This window comes from Siniperca chuatsi, linkage group LG3, assembly GCF_020085105.1.
Source record: "Siniperca chuatsi isolate FFG_IHB_CAS linkage group LG3, ASM2008510v1, whole genome shotgun sequence".
Lineage (NCBI taxonomy): Eukaryota > Metazoa > Chordata > Actinopteri > Centrarchiformes > Sinipercidae > Siniperca > Siniperca chuatsi.
In genome coordinates, this window is record NC_058044.1 from 13151176 (window position 1) to 13172563 (window position 21388).

The 21388-nt window shown below is 37.6% G+C and overlaps 1 protein-coding gene across 4 annotated transcripts in view; it reads right to left on the reverse strand.

Moving 5' to 3' along the window:
• gstcd (glutathione S-transferase, C-terminal domain containing) overlaps positions 1–21388 on the reverse strand; it is a 46946-nt gene that overhangs the window by 14611 nt on the left and 10947 nt on the right. For 3 of the 4 annotated variants that reach the window (XR_006377393.1, XM_044189784.1, XM_044189783.1), the window contains 3 exons: positions 3262–3377; positions 2870–2914; positions 2481–2609 (listed from right to left, as the gene is read on the reverse strand). The exons of the other annotated variant lie outside the window; for it this stretch is intronic. Coding sequence is in view for 2 of the 3 variants with exons in the window: in XM_044189784.1 (XP_044045719.1) it covers positions 2481–2609; positions 2870–2914; positions 3262–3377 (290 nt within the window). In the remaining variant the exon portion in view is untranslated. The remainder of the gene's footprint in view (positions 1–2480; positions 2610–2869; positions 2915–3261; positions 3378–21388) is intronic. 4 annotated transcript variants of the gene reach the window in all.

A 21388-nucleotide genomic window follows, 5' to 3' on the forward strand; every position in this document is an offset into this window, starting at 1 on the left:
CTCCAGGTAGAAATATCTGTGTCATGCAGGAAGAAGCTAAACCAAAGCAACAGCTGAGGCTGCATAAATGTTGAGATATGAATCTCAAGCAGTGCAGAAAAAGACAAACTTAAGCACCTGTTTCATACATAAATCTTAACATTCATGTAGCGTGTGAAAAAAGTCCATGTGTGTGCGCATAAACTTTCTGAGTAGGCTACAAAAAAACACCCACATATTGCAGAGAAGAATAATCTGTGCTGTTTGTTTCTTGCCAAGTGGAACGGGTCTCAGTGGAGTGACGATGCTGGAACAATAGCTACTTCTAATTACAGCAAGTACATATATATAATCCTATTTATCCCAGAGAGAGTTAAAGTGAGGCTACTAGAACAGCTGGCTTTTCTGAAACTGGGCTATGACACATGGCAGAAAGATGGATCTCCCCAACATGTTTGGGGGAAGACACTGACCTGAGACACATAAATAATGACAATGATCAAGAGTGATGACGATAAAATTTCTATGCGAGAGCAAAATGTCGCCTGTGTAGAAACAGGATTTCAGAGACTAAATAAGGTAAGAGGGTCATTTTTTTAAATCCCAGACCTGTTTTTGTGTGACACAGCTTTTAACAGCCCATAAACAACCACAGTTAAGGACCTATTTGCTCTAAATTGATAGCAATTATCAGTTCGAGAAGTCAAGAGCTCTGTAGAAGAAGGTGGGTGTTTTAAATAGGACTAGCGATGGTTTTGATTTGCAGTCGGAGAGTGCTACTCAGTGCTGAATTTTAGTTAGTTTTAGCCCCATTAAGCATAGAGTTTGAAAGCTAGTAAAATATTTATTCTGTTGTTGCAGGTAGCTGTGCAGAATTAAACATATTTACTAAGCCAGATCTTTAAGCTGAACAAACACAAACAGGCAGAACTGCAGTCTTGGCAGAGATGATGGTGTAAAAAATGTGTGATGAATTAATAAGTAAAAAGGTTGACATGGCCAAGTCGCCTGCATAAAACTTGAAATGGCTGGCAACCATTTTTACTTTAATTACAAACACTTTCCAAAGATTACACTTTCCTTTCCAAAGATGACTCCTAAGAGCATAACTCTTAACATCTTAACAAAATGTTTTTGAAAGCAAACCAAGAGCATCTTTGGATAGCATATTTTTAAAGTAAACAAGAACAAACAAAGACAAGCGAGTCATTAATATTCCTCATTGAAGATATTCTGTAACCCTGACATTACCTTTTTCCTTCATTCATCCTGGGTAAAACTGCCTTTTGGCTTTCCAATAATCAGAGAGGGGAGAGTGACATACACTGCTTGACTGAAGTGCAGAGCACTAAAAGGGTTTTGATTAGAAGCTCCACTTCAGGAAATGAAAAGCCACCTTAGCTGCACTGACAAAAATAATTGCACGTTGGCATTTTCAGTTTCTGGAAAAAGATGAGGGAATGACATCTCTCTCCATGTGATGTGTGGCTGAGCTTCTCCGAAATATATAAATATTTTACGACTAAAAATACAATGTTCAAACACGTTGCAGTAAAGTTGTGATTGTGGCAGAGAAGGAAGTCACACATTGTTTATGCAGTGTTAATCAAAGGTGTTCACTTCTCTGTTTCAGAGAAGCACTGGGTTACTGGCTTAATTATTATTATTACCATTTTAACTTTCAAACACAAAAGGTAATGTTGCGGCTCAAAAAAGGTCAATGTATATACACTGTCAGAACAGCCAAATAATGGCAATGCTTTCTAACATTTTGCTAACTTCTTAGATAAATCATAGCAATATGGAACTGGATAATTACTCTGCTGATAAGGCTGTTAGAGAATTTTAATGTAGTAAATGTAATTAATGTCATGGAAATGTTGATGTAAACACATTAACTCATTAAGATGATGATTATGGCAGTGGGACTACACTAGTCTGATTCTCTGTATTTTCATGGACAAAAGAAATTTTGCCTCCTAAGCTTTACAGTTTGCACGCCAACTGTTATTGCTAATTACATACGAACAATGTTTTCATTGGTCTGTTAGAAAGCTATTGTGTAAGTAGGAAAAGCAATTCGATTTGCTTAAAAAATGTAATGTGGAAATTGAAAATTTAATTGTGATTACAGTTTAACAATGCAAATTACATGGAAACAAAGGAAGATAAATCAGTACTACTATGGGTGCTATATTATACTAATTACAATAGCATAAAAATATAGCACAGTACAGATAATATTGAGACTACTTGTAATTTAAACAATAACTTTATTTTTACTTATAGCTATGGTTTAATTTTAGTGATTCACAAAACAAGTTTTGCATTGCATTTGCTTGCAATACTTTAAATACTCACAAATTAGCAAAATCTTAAATAGTTAAGTCACCTAAAATGGTTACCATATTGTCTACAGAATCTATGGATCGTCAAACAAATGAAGACAAAATTGGTGCAAAGGCACATTTTTTTTGTATAGTGTTACTTGCTATGCTCACCCCAATGTGAAAGGGTCCGGTGAAGTAGTCCAAATTGGCCTGAATGAAGGCGATGTTTTTCAGACCAAGCTCGGCACTACGACACTGGGCCCTGACCAAAGACTCTTCTTTGTTCTCTATGAGGAGGACCTTGAATAAAGACAGAAAAAAGCAGTATTGTAAGGATGCATTTAATGATTAATAATAATCCCTTCATCATTATCAATTGATCCATTGGTTTATCTATTAATCTTTTAGACTTTAAAATGTCAGAAATAATGACAAATGCCTGTCAAAAGTTACCAGAGTCCAAAGTCAAATCTTAAAAAAAGTCAAATGTTAATTTCGCCTGACCTATAAAAATTCAGTAACACCACACACACACACACACCTGCACAAATACAAATTACCTGGCAATCTGGAAGTGTGTGTGCCAGAACAATCCCTACATGGCCCTGAGAGACAGCACAAAGAAAGAGAAAAAAAAGGAAAATGCATAATAGGAAAACAGCATTCATCAAAGAGGCATCAATAGAGTTATGATTAGTGCTGCCCTTTTCAACCAAGTATTGACCCTTTAGCCATGCAGCGTTACTGCTCTGAGTATGCACTTTCATGAGTGTAATTACCAGTCTGTCTGTGTAGTGTGGTCAACAACAAAAAGCATTTAAAGAGCAAAGGAAAACATCATGGAATATGAAAACTAGTTCCTTTCAGCTGGCTGCTAATGGAGCATGTAGCCATGGTCAGGTGCAGTGATAAATATACTTGCATAGCTGGACTGATGGATGAATACACGTACTGTTCCACTGCAGAAATCCACAACTGTGTATCCCGGCCTGGCTAGCTCCATAACCATGGCAACCAAGTTATTCAGCTGTTGCCTCTTTCTGACTGCACGGATATTTGACATTTTCCCTGCAAAAGAGCACAAGTTCTCATTGCATCTGAGTATAAAGTCTGGAAAGCAACAGGTTTTTACAGCCAATTAATCTGAAAAGTAAAGGAAAAACAAAATTCTCCCAGAGAAGAAAGCTATCAAACATAAATGGAATTTCATTATGATTATAAAAAGCTATTTTGTAGCTTGGTTGGTTCCAGTCAATATTAACTCATTACAATAAACTCAAGGTTAAAAACAAAAAGATGTCAGAATACCTGTTAAAAATCACACTACACATTTTCATTACTCTAATGTCTTCTTTTCCTTTGCTGTCAGTGAGCAAAAGCCTCTGCCCCCAACTGCTCAAATTTTGATTTACAACCAGCCATTTCAGGTAATAGTTATAGCACACAGATGAAAAGGCCTCCACTCTCTCATCAGCATGTTTCCAGCCAATTGCCAACTAGGGAGTGCAAACAATCTTTCAACATCATCAAAAGCAAGCCCCCGAGCCAAAATCAAGTGTCCTCCTTGTTTGTGGCAGAACTTTCTGCTGCTGTGCGAGCGGTATGTACCCCATTAACTCAAAGCACATTTCAGTCTCCTGCATCTTCCTCTCCTGTCTTCTAGCATGCCACATCAGCAGTGAGCCGTTGACGCGCTGTGCCGATGCCATCTCTGGTCCATAAATCTAGAGTGATGTGTGTTTCATTTACCCCAGAGTCGCACTCATATCCACACAACTGGAATATCAGAAAAATATTATTTCTACACTTTCCTGCTCACACTGCTTTGTATATGACAACAGGGGAGGAGAGTTTTCATTCTGGCGACATGAATAGGACATTTCATAGTGGCATTATTCAGGGTCTCATACTGGCTGTTATTGAGCTGATCCCAGTCGTACAAAGAGCACAATAAAAAAAAGTGAGGGATGAATTTAAATGCAGAGAAACAGGAGGAAGGAGAATGGCTTAGAGTGGAAAGATGGAATAACCAAACAAAGTAACAGTGCAGATTATCCATATGGGACTCAAACTTTTGATGCGATATAGAACACATTAAACCTGCAATGATTGATTTTTTGGCCACTTGGGGACAGCGGAAACAAGCTGTAAAAACTACACTGACGTATTATTACCTAATGAAGTTGATGTGGCAAAAACATGGCTATTTTCACATTTAAAAGATATGGAGTAACATTATCATTCATTTGGAGTTGTGTTTCTGGCAACCTGATGAATGTAAGTCCAATATTCACTCTACTTTTAGCTCTGTTTTGGTCTCCACCAACTCCTGAGGGACATATCTGACTGCTTATTGCTCCACTATGTTCAGTTTGTCATTTGGTGCTGGGCAGGCAGCATACACTTGAATTGTAGCTGAAAACAGCTGCCCGCTATGGCTGAAAACAACGCTATGAGAGCAGTGAGAGTGAACCAAAACAGTAAAGTTGAGCTGAAAGATGCTGTAAAGCTTCAAAGAGCTGAGGGGAACTGCAGCTGCAGAGTCGGGTGATAATTATATGTGGACTCTACGAGTGGCCGCTTTCACATAAAAGTAGTCATGTGATTCATGGTTAATATAAAAATATTGATTATAGCCACTTTAAGGGCTAAAGGTTTTGCCCAAAACCTAATCTAGGAAAAGCCTTAAACTTTAAATTTGATGATGATTTGATTTGTTGCTTTTGTAGTGAGTGTGCAAATCCTGTTTTATGCTTCAAAGGCGAGCATGTGTGTGAGGCCACACAAAGGGTCTAAGGTGTTTACAAAAGGTTGCACAAGTGTATCAGGCACATCCTCGAAGTTGTTAATATGTGCTGAGTGCAGAGAAACAAGGGAGTGAGGTCATAACAAAACAAAAGTGCAAAAGGTGTATACAGTATTCTTTGTTTTAAAAAGTGTATTAATTGATTTTATAGCCTGTGTGTGTATGACTGACTTTCGGCATTTCTTCTCAAACAAGACTTTTTTTTGGTGAAAGGTCAAATCCGTAAGCTACGTAGGACTGAGTGGGTGGCAGCAGAAGAGCTAACCACATGCCAGTCGACCTCTCCCTTTGTTTTCAATTTAATTTTTCAACGTGGTTTCAGGGAAAAGAGTAACACAGAGAGGTCTTAAAAGTTCATGCCCTGGGTTGCCATAATTGCATCAAAATCGCTCAATTTCAGATGAACATCATAAAGTATGTGTCAAACAGAGTAGAGGTCAAAAAGTCAAAAGATGTAAAAAGAAAAACAAGAGTGGGAACACTGTAGAGAATACTGAACACTTCTAAATAGGCTTAATGACACAAATAACATGAAGCTTGTTTCATAATGTCTTAAGATGTTCTCTTTTTAACCATTTCAAATGGTTAACCTATAAAGTAAAGTGGATATTCCTGCAGTATAATTCATGTTGAAGGGAAAAGAGACATTGTGTTATTTAATTTATTTGTTTTCTTATTTTAAGAAATGCTTTGGAATAGGGTAGGAAACATCAATCGCTATAGAGCATTTTGCTTTCAACCTTCCACCTCATTTCAGATTTAATTTAGTCCTCTCTTTCTGCATTAACACAGCTCAAAGTGTGACTAAACTGAGTGGCTGTTAAATATTTAACATTTAATTAGCATTAACATGTAAAAACCAAGCATGTCATACTGCTGGTGGCACTACAGGAAAAGCCATCAGTGGCCCGTAAGGGGCTATGTACATGTGAACCTTCTCTGTGACCCTCTGCAAGCTGTAATGTCTATTTGTCACAGTAAGTCCCAGTATTAGTCACCACAGCAAGAAGAATATTTAGGACATGAGGCCAGGCCTTCTGATTGAAGGATGGTCTCCCTATTCAATAAGCAAAATTATTACACAAATTCATAATGGCATAGTTTCCTGTTTAAGAATAAGCTAAGATGTGACAGCTACCATTAGCCTCAGTGACAATGAATACAACCACGGCATCTGAATGAAGCTCAGGAGACTAAACGTCACAGTTTTGACATGGAAACCTTAAAGGTTTTATCAGAGTGAAGAGAAAAACAATCCCAGACCATGTAATTCACAGAGAGCTCAGAAGGAGAGAGGCCTATCTGCACGGTGACAACCTCCCCCACACACACTTTTTTTCTCATGCATCCCAACTAGATCGACTGTCTTCCAGCCACTTCATAAACAGACACAGCAATCACAAGTATGACAGAAACTGCCTGCAACTGTCATCTATCCAGGCCCAAATGATCCACTAGCAAAGAGTTGTTGACAGGTGGACACTCAACTCTCCTCCTCTGTCATTACTCACATCACACTGTATGTACAAGACTGAGGATGAGCTCCGATGTTTTAGCAATTAGTCAGGCATTGTCTTTTTTTTAGCAGTAATCCATGTTAATATAAAAATGCAAATAAACGTGCATAACAATCCCAGACCATGTTGGATTTGTTGGGTCTGTGTAAATAATATTATAAAGAGTACGGTCTAGACCTGCTCTATAGAAAAAGTGCAATGAGATAACTTCTGTTATAAATTGGCGCTATATAAATAAAATTGAATTGAATTGAATAAATGATCACTGAAGGAGTGAAAATTGAGACAAGTTAGTTATATGTCTGAGACCATGTTACAGGAAATTAAAGACTGTAAAAAGCTGGATTCAAAGACTGTTTTCAAATTGAAACTTGGCACCATGGAATTAATCCTGTTTGTATTAAACAAACAATTACAGTGGAACACGTCTGGTACACTAGTCAACGTGTAAATATTCTTTTATTTGTTTCCAATCCAAACTTCAATTCAAATTATAACAATTTTCTAGAATGTGATTTTCTTGATAGTGATGCAGCTATTTATGTTTTGTTTGAAGATGCTAATTTCTAAACAAAATCCTGAAACAAGGGAAACTTCACTACGAACAAGTGGGAGTATCTCATCAAACTGACTGTTGTTGTTGTTTTAGTTTTTTTTTGTAGAGTATGTAAGGACACACGATCAAGCTCGGACTGGGGATTTTTTGTCTGCATATCAATTTTCATGCAACATAATTACAATAGTCTGTGGGTTTTTAGATTGACCTGCGGTGGCAGGACATTTATTTCCATCGTACATACTGACCAGCCACGATTCAAGTCTTCCTTTGCAGCTGAAAATGTAATTACTTCCTGGTTCCAGCTTATGTTTCCTTGACCTCTCAGTATATTCTGCTGTTGACATGTTCCGTTGGTTGGAATCTGATGGGGCTCAGGTGTTTTCTCCTGAAAGACTTTTTTGTTTAACCTCCTTCCACAGACGTGGACAGATGTGAGCCGAAAGCAGAATATACTGAAGTTGGTGGTGTTTATTAACAGGGGCACGGTCACCATCCCATCCCTCTGATAACTACTGGCACAAAGCCAGAGATGACAGAACCAGTAAGAGTCTTGGTATTTGAGAAACAAGTTTTCTGTTTTTCCAGCAGGTTGACTCTGCCTTGACATCTCTCAGCTCAGTGAGGAGAAAACATGCTGTGGCTGCGTCATCGGGGGAGACTGAGCATCCATTAGCCCGTGTGTCCTCTAGGTGCCTACCACTGCTGCTGCTGGCAGTGAGCCCTGATCTCTTCCTTTTTCCCCTGATGCTGCAGAACTGCCCAGGGCCTTATCAAGCAGGTCCATCACACAGATTAGAATGTAAACACACTGCTGTGGCACAGGGGGCCTCTATTTGTGATCTGCAGCATCCGACAGCTAACATCTCTCAGAGGACACGCTGGTTTAAAGAGCAAGGTCTAAGATTCAAGTTAAGATTATGTTTTTAAATTATTGACTTTAATATTTTGGATTTTATGTTTGTTTTGAAAAAAAATACTGAACTCAACTGAACTCTAGTTCTTGGCATAAAGAACTAGAAATTACATTTGAAAGAGTAGAGATTGAATTATACTTGAAGACAACTTAATATGTATTCACAACAGTAAAACATGCTTACTCTTGCATTACAGAGTAAGCATGTTACTTTAAAAGTGTGTTGTAATATGGATTATTTGTAGCCTTAATGTTAGGCTAGAAAGTTTCCATATAGCCATCTAAAGTGTGTACACCAGAGATACTCAGTACAGGAATTATCTGTTGGCTCATGTTACGTGTTTTGCTGTCATGGAGGAAATAGATTCTTTATGAGCGGAAAGCCTCTCTAGACATGCTTACCACAGTAATGTCCCAGACAGAGTCATGTGTCAACCACCAAAAAATATGGTGTCACAGGGTGTCATGTTAGAAGATGGCAAACCTGAAATGAAACTCTTTACGTGGTTTTAAAATGGACTGCTGCCATGAATATATGAGTTTATGACTAAAAAGCACAACAAAAGGGCTGCATAATGTAATTTTTTTTTTTTTATTTTCTATATGCCGCTAACTATTTTTATTGGTTAATTTGTATTTATAAATAAATGTATTTTTATTTAAATGTAACAATACATTAAAAATATATTACATATACAGTGTTGTGTTTATGTATGTGTTTCTCATCCTAAAATAGTCTTCATACTATGTTCTCAGCCTGACTTCTGCAGCGCTTCTGATCGTATCATGTTTGAATGCCTGGATCCTGCTCAAGTAGTCATGAATGCACCAGTGTGTCAGTTCAGAGAGATCAGGTTAGCTGTCTTTAGTCCTTCGGAGGAACAATAACAGTGTTTTCTTGTCTTGGCAGCTGCTCAGAACAATGCAGCGTGTGTCATAAAAACAAGGGTGGTGTGGGAGCTGTTAGCATGACTGGAGAGGTTAAAAAAGCTAAAACAAACTGACTATAAAAGTTAACCTGTTAACACCTAAGTCCTGCAACAGTACAGTGTTTTTATAAGTGCTGAATGAAATATTTAATTCATACATTCACTAAGTCACACCCAGTCCAGGTATGTGAATGTACCATGCACCAATAAAGGCTGGCTAATGCAACCATGACTCCTGCTAAACTGCCTGGTGTGAGAGAGCGTGCTATATTTCCTTTATGAGACTGGAGGAGTGCAAACTGCTGTTCCCCTAAGTGCTGTGAACTGCACACATGGGTTCTGCAGGAGTAAACTGACCAACCAAAATAAAGAGTGCTCCTTACCACCTAATAAATAAACTGCCTGGGGCTCATTAACAAAAGGTAAAATGGATTACTAAGATTCTGACAAATGCATACGCCAAGGAAAGCTACAGTCTTAACAACATGGCACATCAAGTATTATTGCACTGGCTTAGAAGAATGGGGAAAACCCTCACCTCTTGAAATCCTGTCTTTCCCTTTAAAAATGTCCTTAAGTTTCAGTTTCAGTTTACGGTTGATGATGATAATATGGTATAATAATACAATGTAATTATATAAATAATAAGTAGCGGTGCATGTACTGTCGAGTTAAGTATAGCTTATTGCGATTATTAAGATATTGCACAGCAGTAATGGAGGTATGAATAATATCAATATTTTTCCTTATTTTCCTTAATAAACAAAAAATGTCTACACTTTATGACAGTACTACAAATATATCTTGTATCTACTTCATTGAAGCTTTTTGATGGTTATAATCCGTGAACTCTTTAAACCCACAGTTTATATGGCAGCACCATTACAACAAATTGAAATATTATAGATGTTTTGTGCATTTGAAACATTTGTCACATCTAATTAACACTCCAAGTGTTTTAATTAGATTAGTTTGTTTATTAGGTGGTAACAAAATAAAGCTCTCTTTATTTTGGTTGGTGGGGCGGCTGAGGCTAAGGAGGCTGTGCTGGTCGTCCCCTGATCACAGGGTTGTTGGGGTTTGATCCCCACCTCCTCCTGTCCACATGCCGAAGTGTCCTTGGGCCAGCACCCTGCATGGTAGCCTGCTGCCATCAGTGTGTGTGTGTGAATGGGTGAATGAGCGGCACAAACCTTGTTAAGTGCTTTGGATAAAAGCGCTATATAAATGTAGCCATTTACTCATTCAAAAAAGACAATAGCACAAAAAGAGCCTTTCCCTCCCCCCAATATAAGCCAACAAATAAAATCAGTTTCTCTCTTCAGTGCTGGATTTGCTTTGCATGGCATTCATTTCTGTAGAGGGACCCAAAATGCTGTATCACAGTTCCAGAGTTAAAGGTACCTTCAACATATTTTTTATATGACAAGATTCTGGCAGTAACCCATGTTTCGTGAATGGCCACAATATTTAGCTGGCAGGGCTTTAGTTTTACCTTGGCATGGACTAATGCAGGCAACTTGCAATGTCTTCTCCATAATTTTAGCCATTTAAAATGGCTTGTTGGCACTGTGTATGCACTGGTGCAGAAAAGCTTGCATTTGGCCATATCTTCTTCATTATGGAAATCTATGGACCAAAGCATGAGGAAATGAACTTTGGCACAACTTTGCAGAGTGTTGACGGTAATTAATAACAGTAAAGAAATCAAAATTCACAGCCCTTTTCTGGCAGCGTAAATATTCTGGGGAACAATCCAGAAAGCTGCAACACCACACAACATAACAATTGTGCTGTGAGGTATTTAGAAAGGTTTGAGGCAACACAGCCAAACACTGAGCAGTAACTAAATATAATCATGTTGAGAAAAAAAACACTCACAATACTGAAAGCTCCAATTGTTGACAAGTTGTCAGAAAAAAAGACAAGTTTTCTTTCACAGCAGCAGTCACTGACATTTTTCAATGTGTTTGCATAAGACTGTGATGACAAGAAAAATGAAAGGTAATGAAGACAAACACAAGAGGAAAAAACTTCTCGCTGCGCATCCGTCAACAGCTTTGGAATGTCTGTCAAAACATGACCAGACGTAGCTGTAGGCAAGAGGTCTACATAATTATGGAACTCCCATGGTCCCTCTTACAGGTCATAGCACATATCTAATTTGTCAACACTGTTTTGTTTTAAAATGGGCAAACAACCAAACTGAGGTATCAGTTTTGCTCTACGAAATACATCCACTCACTGACTTGTACAAAGCATTACATCACATCGCCTGCTTATAAACTCAAGAAAACAAGTAAAGTCTCAGAACTTTGTCTATTTTCCACACAATTATGTAGTTCTTACCAGGAAAAGAAATTAATGTCATGCAGCAAATCCAGTACTGAAGAGATGAACCTTTTTTCATTATTAGGACATTACAGACCTATAAAATGAAGAGTTACCCTTAAGTCAATATGTCATGTGTTGTAACATGCCGAAGCGTCTAAATGTAGAGCCCTTCAGCCTTTTGACATTGTTTCGGTTCACTGGACTTGTCAAAATAACCGACAACAAGCACAACTGAGAGCCTCTCCAACCCTCACATTAATCATGGCAACAGAACTTTTTTCCTTATCAATGAGTATTTGTTGTGAACAATGTTGATATTTTAGGAATATATACTGAAAACTGTTTACAGAAAATGTTTTAAAGGTGGCCAAAGAGAGTCAAAGGCAACACCTTAGCCAGCACAACAACACATCACTGATATTTCCAGTTTATTTCAACATTTATGAAGATAATATTGCATGTTTTGGCCAAGACAATCACACATTTTCATACTGGCACATGCCTAGTAGACAGAGCAATTGCTCTCCTTTTGGCTACCATTTACTGTGTAGGCTAAATGCTGACTTGCAGTCTGTCTCCTGAGTGCTGTTCACTGCACTGTTTGTAGTGGACGTGGAAAAACAACATCTACAACTCCTCTGCTTTAAAACTTGTGGAGTTTGGAATCGATCCATCCTGTCAGTGACGATGAATTTGCCATGGGCAGAGAAATAAAAATTGTTGTGGTTGTTCAGAGGATTCAAATGACTTAACTGCACTGATTCTGACCAACACATTCACAGCTCAGCTCAAGTAAGAAGCGAATGACCTGAGGCTACCCACAAGCTGACACATCGGTAAACCATGTCCACAAGGAAAACACAAGATTTTGCTCAGTTTGTGTACTTGAGATGGATTTTGCACTTTAATATATCAACCTGTGATATAACAAAAAGTAGAGTTGTTCTACCTAGCAACAACAACAAAACAAGATTGGCTGCAAAAGTGCTCACAGTACTTCCCTCACTTTACCCTGTCCTAGAATGCACCACTGGAACTTGGAGAAAGTCACATGCCATCTGCTTCCCAACTGACCAACTGGGAAAAAGATGGAATTACTTATTCCTATTCTGAGCTGAGGACCCTGGACAGAAAAATCATTGAATACTTGTCTATGTCTTTGTATGTATCCATCAACAACAGAACAAATGTAACAGAGTTTAAAAAAAAGTAAAAAAATAAAGTTTTATCATTATTATAAAATGTTCAGTGAAGTAGACGACGAAAATTTCAGATTTTCAATTTTGGTTTTAAGTCATGTATCGTGTAAAAAATACAAAGGAATATATTTACTGTAAATTGGATACTGCTGATGATGTCACTATGGGCATCGGGAACTTCTAATGGGAATTTGTCATTAACATTTGTCATTTTATAGCTTAATTATTTGTGAAAATAATTATATTCATAATGGTATGAACAGTTGTGGAAGCAAGTGGGCATCAAATGATTTCTAATGATTTTCTCTAATTTAAACATCACCAAAATGAACCTTTTACACCACTCACTTGACTTATTTGCAAAAACAGAAATGGTGAATTATTGATGTAGGATTAATCGGTTGTATGACCAAACTGTGTGTACTAGATTTTTATGCACAACAGAAAATGCATCATCGATGTTTTATTTCTCACAAATGCATTACTGTAATTAGAAGGAGCAAAATGTTGATTAACTGTTATGGTGTACCCCTTTTCTTCAGCACCGGTTTTGTCTATAAACTATAAATATACTTTTAATTATAAGTATGAATAAATATTTTCTGAAAACAAAAGTTTACAAAATAATTCAATCCATATATTCTTCCTGTTATGTCTCCTGAAAGCCTTCCCCCACAATTGCTCTTTCAAACTAAGTAGTTTGTTTTTATTCAGTGCACACTCTTTCCCTTCATCCCTTGCTCTCTGTACTCTGCTGGAGCTGTCAAAGTCAGGGAGTAAGTGGCACAATGCTGGCATCTGTGGAGGGCCGTGTCAAGCTCTTTTGGCCAGCCATCTTTGTAAAATCTTCCAGCCAGTATGGCTTTTAGCCTTAGCCTTGCAGTGCTAACTCAAGAATAACTAAAGGCTGGCTGGACTCCAGCCAGCTGGTGTCCCTGCTCCTCCTGGTTTTCTTACAGAAACATTAGGTTGCCAAAGCCAGGGCCCCTCTATTGAGAGAAATAAAGGGATTCTCCCCTAAACTCGGTGCGTTAAGCTTATATTGTCACTGCAGAAGTGTTTGAAAGGAAAGTTTTCACAACAAATACTCTTTCTTGACAGATTTCAGCTCTTTGTCTCTATAGTGTTATCTGCAATACACATTTTATTTTAGTGAAAGAAAGTATACATCTATTTCCTTATATCTGCAAATATCTTGCCACTGCACAGATACTCTTATTTAGGAAAGTGGGACGAGAATCAAGGGATTGCAGATTGGCTACAAACACTACATGTGCCCTTTGGATAATTAGATCAGGATTTAGATTAATCATTTTCTTGTTTTACTGAGCCACCTGCATGCAAAAGGGAAAAAACACTTAATACAAGCTATTGTTACTCTCCAATTCTTGCAGGTCCCCCAACTCTCTCTGTTACCACTTCTCACAAAATATAAACCAAAATAACTCAATTAATACAATGTCAAACTTTGAGAAAAGGATATGTTTGTGCCAGTAACTCCAGGGATATAAGTGACTGTCCAAATTTGAACAGCCACATATGTACAACTGTATATCTAGAAGCCATTATAGTTATCAGAATGTGAAAACGTAGAGCTATGGAGGCCCCTGAAACTTAGGTGATTTCTGTTTATTGTTAAATGCTATGCAGATGCAGAAACAGACAAAACATACACTAGCTCACACACATAGGGACAACTCACCCCTATAGCAGTGTAAGCCAACCCCATGCTGGTGTAAAAAACATGAGGGAAAACTCCTATAACAACAAAACATAGACAACTGAGACATACATGCCAAAATCCATACTGGACCTTCTTCTGAGCCAAATTAGATGTGAGCTCTGGGGGAGCCCCCTCACAACAGGAGCACATATCACAGTACACACTGAAACCAAATATGACACATCATCTATTACAGTGTTCACCAGATACAGAACATAATAATAAGCCTTGAGCCTTTCTTTGAGTGTTTATGAGCCGACAGAATGAGGAATTCCAGTAAGATCACTTTGTTAAGGGATGGGAAGAACAAATACAAAATGATGCACGTAGTGACGGGAATGGCAAAATGCTTTAATTCTGTTGTCAGGAGTTAGTAAAAATAAATACAAAATATGCCCTTCATGTCAAAGCAGTTCTTGGGAAAGTGAAGAGGTTAAATGTAATGAAAATGCAGGGTAGGCAGGCAAAGGAGGACAAAAAAACAAAACAAACAAGAGATATAAAGACACAAAATAAATGGAGAAATAAACCAGTACAGAGAAACAGATACAAGAAAAAGATGAAGAAAACCAGACAGAAGAGATAAAAAGAACAGAACGGAAAAAATAAAAGAACAAACATAAAAACACACACGACTGCTTTTTACTCAGACCTGTTCTGTGAAGTATCTCCTGTAATTAACAGTCTCAACATGTATTACATAACATGCCAAGCCACAAAGTGTGCAAATGAAACTGACAGATGTACTCAGCATCTTCCAAATGAAGTATCATGTTACTGTTTTAAACTTTGAGTTGCTAATTTGGGTAACTGAATTGGTTCAAGACTGCTGTGGAACATATTCATCAAATCTGGATGTAACCTTCACGTATTTTGCACTGCACCCTCTGCTTTACACGTGTAACTCAGGATAAGTGCAGATCCGCATCTGTTCACCTCATTGGAATCTCTCTGTTGATCTTTGTATTAACACAGCCTCTAAATATCACTTCACATTGTGTACTATAATTGAATGGCAGTCTTTACTACATTTTTGGAGTAAAAATGTGAAAATGTGTTGATATTTTAAGGACGGCCAAACAATTTCACACTTTTGCTACTTTTATTAATTCTCGTCGAGATATTTTCTTTTATTTAGCATTATGCATCTATATAAGGGACTGACAATAAAACAAGGTAATTTCTTTTTTTTTTCATCTAAGAGATTCTATTAATTATATTTTGCACAGAAATCTATGAGCAACTATGGTAAAAATGTCAAAAAATAGTGGAGTTTTTTTGCACAGTTTACATATAAGGAGAAACAACTGTCAGTTTATTTTAAGCCAAACCTTGTCAAAAAACATTCATTGTGCGCTTAATGCATCAGTACACCAAGTCATAGCATGATAATGTATGCATTTTTTTTAGCCCATGCAAGCGTGGGCTAAAACCATGGCAATAGTTCCTATGTTACATCAACTCTTGTTCTCATTCAACTAAAAAAGCAAAAAGTGAAATAATAATAAACTTGCTAATCAGGTACAAAATACTATATGTAACTCGGCAAGTAATGGGAATATCTATGAATGTTCTTTTCTATGAGTCACAGATACACAGATAAGTTGTGAACATTTGAGAACACCTTTTATTGATATAATTAAGTGTCTGAAATATGTTGCAGGAATATGTTACAGATCAGTCTTGAAAATATAATTAAAGAGTTTCTTTTTTTGAATCTTTGTCTTATTTATCTTGTATCTTCTGTTTATCAACCAGTCCAACAAAAAACAAAACACTTTTGTCCTTTCTCTATGAAGGCGAAAGTCAAAATGCGTTAACAACTATAAGACAACAGAAAAGTTATTACATTCAATCTGTTGTAGCCTTCAAATGTTATCGCTACGTTCCAAACATACAAGATTTTAACAGACAAAGCATGTTAAACTGTGCTCCACAGGAAAAGCCTGCAGACAAAAGATGTGGTTTTACATTCTGCTCAAGGCTGAAAACACTAATCAGTAATTAATTATGAGTCTAGTGAAACGGCGCAAGAAACACTATGTAATCCAAAACCCGTTGAAAGCAGGCTAAGAGTTAGGCAAATTGTCTCCCAGCTCCATACCAACACCACAGTGCCTCACCAGAGATTACTGAACAAAACAAAACTAAGGAGACAAATGAATATTCATGATATGACATTTGCAAGGAGCTCATCATGGAGGCAGCCAGTGGCTCTGCATTTAAATTGGCACAACTCAAACATCACTGCAAATAGTGAAACTCTTTGGTATCTCTCCAGGGAGTCTAGATGTGTTTGAACTTGAATTATAGAAATAAAGTGCCAATTATCCATCTAATTGGGAGTAACAAAGCTGGCTGCCTGTTGTGCTTGGTCCCATGTTTACTGCGTATCTTTAAATCTCCAATTTAAAGGCTCTAATGAGTTCAATTAATTGAGAATGAGAGGAGTGATTTGGGAGTCAGAGCCTGCTGTTTGGTGCTGTAAGCCCAAGGGAATGTTAGCCAAGTGCCAGCACATAGTACAAACACATATCCCCACTAATGTTCAATAACAACATTTTTAAAATCATATCTATGTGTTTGTATTAACATATGCTCGCCCAAAAAACTCTCTGATCTCTAGTTTTAATAACAGGCAATTTACCTTTAATTACATGTGCACTGACAGATCTATGGGCAAAACTCATAAAACACACACCTCTCCTTGAAGGCAAACACAAAATCTGAAAACAATTTTACACAAGCAACTTTTAGCCATGCTGGCAGTGTGGCTCTTGGGATGGCAATGTTGGTCTGTCGGTCAGTTGGCCCATCAATCAATCAATCTAATTAGCAACTGTTAGCATGCTAGCGTGCTAACCTAAGGTGGTGAATATGGTTAATATTACATCTGCTAAACATCAGTTTAGCAGTTTTTCCATTGTTATTGTGAGCATGTTAGCATGCTGACGTTAGCATTTAGCTCAAAGCACTGCTGTGCCTGCGTACAGCCTCACAGAGCCACTAGCATGGCTGTAAAGTCTTTTATTGCACACATTTAGAAATCTGCTGTCCTGTCTCAAGCACATGTGTGAACGGGGTTTAAGGTTTGTCTGGCACATTTGCTCTTCAAGAGATGTTGCAATTCCTAGTAATCTTCCTTTCCCAGATCAAACATTCTACAAAACACTCTGAGGTGGAATATTTCATTCATTACAAGCATTCGAAGTGGGAGAGTTGAATCTTTGAAAGGTGACAAGATCACTAAGTTATATTTAGTATTGGAAAACTGGACACAGACTTCAATTAGACTCAGGTTTACATTAACGAGGACTGGTATAAGCAGAATTTATTTGTGTGCACATAGAAAGTGTCGAAAATCAATCCACTAATCTTTATCTAGATTACCCTTGACATTTGTCTGACAGCAGCCTAAGGATAGCAGGCCGATATTGACAAGTATCTGACAAGCAGACTTTTTCTTCAAAAATGATCTTACCCTATGTCTCAACTTTGCCCTCGTCACTTGTTTTGAACTCACAGCAAACCCAAAAAACATTAATGCATTTGCAGAAGAACACAGAGGGAGAAAGAGCGAAAGAATCAGTCAACATACTCTCTCGACTAAACTGATCTGGTAATATGCACGCCAACACTTAAATGACTTAGATATGTGACTAAGCCTGCTGTGTGTCTCTCAGCAGAGCCTGACAGCTGGACAGGAAAAAACAGCCATGTGCACAGACTCCAATTGAGTTGGATGACTGAAGTGTAGTGCACAAGCTCCACAGGTAAATAAAATCTAAGATAATTCTTTCAATCAATACTGAGAGTTCATGAACATAGGTGAGGGCTCGAATATAGATAGATGGCACTGCCACACTGCCAACACAAAAAGCTCCAAAGAGTTGAGGGGAACTGCAGATTACATTATCATTTGATCCATTTTTAATACAAAAATATGATTCATTCATTCATTTTATAATCTGACTAGGCCAGTGGCTTTCAATTTGTGGATTATGATGTGAAGTTTATGAGTGGAACGCCTTCCTGAATCCAGAAAAACAGATATGTAGATCTGTAGCCTAATCTCTTGTTGAAACAGGCTAAAATACTATGAATATAATTTGTAAAAATAATTATTTCTACAAATATCTTATTATCTGATTATAGTCAGATGAAACACTATGTTAACTGTAACATCAAACAGTAATGAATTGTGAAGGATGCCATGTCATGATCCTCTTAAAGAAACAATTCTCAGTAAGCGGGAAGAAAAAATCTTTGCCATATTCCTTAATTTAAAGTTAATGATAATACATTAGTAAAGTGCAGCTGAGAGAATCTGTACTGTGTCCTTAGGGCACCCAGTCAATATCTAGTCTAAGAAAATTAAGATAACATAAAGGAAAATTCATAAATCTGGACTTCAATCAAATCCAACTGATTATCTTCATCTAAGTTCAATAACAGTGAGATGATATGCCTGAGGGGAAATCACACCCATTAAAGACAGCAAAACTGATTTAACAGTGGATGAAATAGACACGACATTGCTTTATCAGAACACATTTAACATCTTTAAATCCAAGTCATAGAAAAAGTTTTATAAATGCAGGAGAAAAAAGGGGAAAAAAGAAACAGTACATATACACCTACATAAAGAAATATTTGAAAGTCGTTATTGGATTGATATTCCATCTTTGATGCATCTTACAGACAAGTCTTCCTATTTCCAAACCAATATGGTAAACACCTGAGGGGTATCTGGAAGCTAAACATGACAGATGTTGAACTACTCATTAGACTTATGCACAGTGAAGAAAACAAGCAAAGCACTGAAAAGCGTGGGCCAAGACTTCTGGCGTGGCTAACATTTCTATTGGGATTTAAATTACAAAGAAGATGATGATGCAGGAGGATGTTGGTGAAGGAGTAGGAAGTTCCAGCTCAGCTAAAGCAACATGGTTTAAACAACAACAACAACAAAAAAAAAAACACCTTTTAATTCTGCCTCAGTGCTCAATGCTGTGGAAACCACTTAACATTGCATGGCCTTTATATTGCTGACTAGCCATTACTGCACAGATCAACCCATATAAGCTACCATCAGCCGCCATGCTTCAGTCTGGGCCATAGCATGATATACGTCGACCACATGCACAATACATTACAGAAAGCGTGATGTTATACGACAACAATAAAACAGCCAAAATTGTGTGTATTACGACTTTAGACTAAGACTTTAATTTGATAACTAAAGTTTTTAGTAGAGCAGAAAAGATGACAAAGTTCTTAAAGCAGCTACAATCAATATTTTTATATTAACTATGGATCACATGACTACTTGTACTGTGTGTGAAAGGGGAGGCTTGCAATGACGAACCCACAAAGAATTATCACCCACTGTATGCTACCGAACAGGCGGTGAACATAGTGGAGCATTTAGCAGCTAAAGAGCCAGATATTTCCTTCAGGAGTTAGTGGAGACTAAAAACAGAGCTAAAAAGAGAGTGAATATTGGATCTACATTCGCCAGGTGGCCAGAAACACGATGACAAATGAATGCTACTGCTCCGTATCTGCTGGATGTGTAAATATGCAATTATTTCCTAACAAGGTCTTAAAAGGTGATAATATGTCAGTGTTATGTTTACAGTTTGTTTCCCCTGCCCACAAGTGGCCAAAAAAAATAAGGTACTGCAGGTTTAAGAAGTAAGCCAGCTAAGAAGGAAGGAAGGAAATAATGTTTTTGACCATATAACACACAATGTACTGTATAGCATACATAAACAGATAAACATAGACAGATTGGTTATTTCTAAATGTTCCTTTTTGAGAGACATTTTGGATGGACACTGAAAATTTGACTGAACTGGCTTACATAGGGATTTTATGTTAGGGTGTTGCAGGATAACAACTGTGATATCTACAAATAACCACAATGTACTGTACATTGTTCAAGTTTTTCGTCTACTTCTACTAAACCACTATATATATATATATATATATATATATATATATATATATATCTCACCAGTCAAGTGTGGAGTGAAATCTCAACTCTGCTGTATTCAAAGCAGGGAGACAGAGACAAATGGAGGCAGTTTTCACTCCAGCAGTTTAACTTCTGCCATGCTCTTGTAACTTGTAACCTAAGACAAAGACACAGGAACTCATCTCATCTCCTTGTACCAAAACAACCCTTGAGGACCTAATAGCAGCATGTCTGAAGCATGACAACTATGCAGTTTCCATACCAACCCTCCCTTTTGTCCTCCTGATTGTCTCGTTCACCCCTCTTCCCCTGCCTTGTTTTCTCCTGATAACCCTTGTCTCTCTTAATGCTGTCTCACCCCTATCTCAATCTCCCACTGTCACATACTCCATTATTCTAACCCGCTTTATTCGCTACCTCACCTCCTCCCTCTATTAAGTGAAGCACTGCAGACAAGACGTTGGCTGCTCTATACAATGGCCCCTGTATTCACATTGCTGTTTACCTGTCTGCAGACAGCCGTCACCACATTTAGCAAAGCAGCCCTCAACACAAGGAGGGCAAAAACCTAAACAGCTCCCATGCACAGAGGTCCCTTTGTTCCTCTATAGATTTTACATACCTAAGCGTCAGTGTGTAGGACTTGTTACCATTGAATGCTAATTAGTTGGGTCAATAGACTGGTGCAATATATAAAGTAAATATGGCATTGTTTTTAGAGGTGCATGAATATGTGAATCTTACATCTGTTAGTAGAAGTAGATATGTACTATAGGTCTATGTACTATAAGAAAAATCTTCAGTGAAGTCATAAAGTATTAAGACAGTGATACATTCTTTATAGTTTTGGCTCTATACCAGCATAATGGATTTCAAATGAAACAACTACTACAAGGTAAAAGTGCTTACTTTCAGCTTTAAGGGCGTTTGGAGGTGTTCACATCCATATTGGGTGTGCAAATTGTAACCTTTTTTACCCTTTGGGATATGGATAAAAATGGCTAAAATGTGTACACGGTTCATTGAATGTGGATGCAAACACTCAAATCAAAGCTGAAAGTCAGCACTTTAACCTCCTAGACATTGTTTCATTTAAAATCTAATGCTGTGGAGTACAGA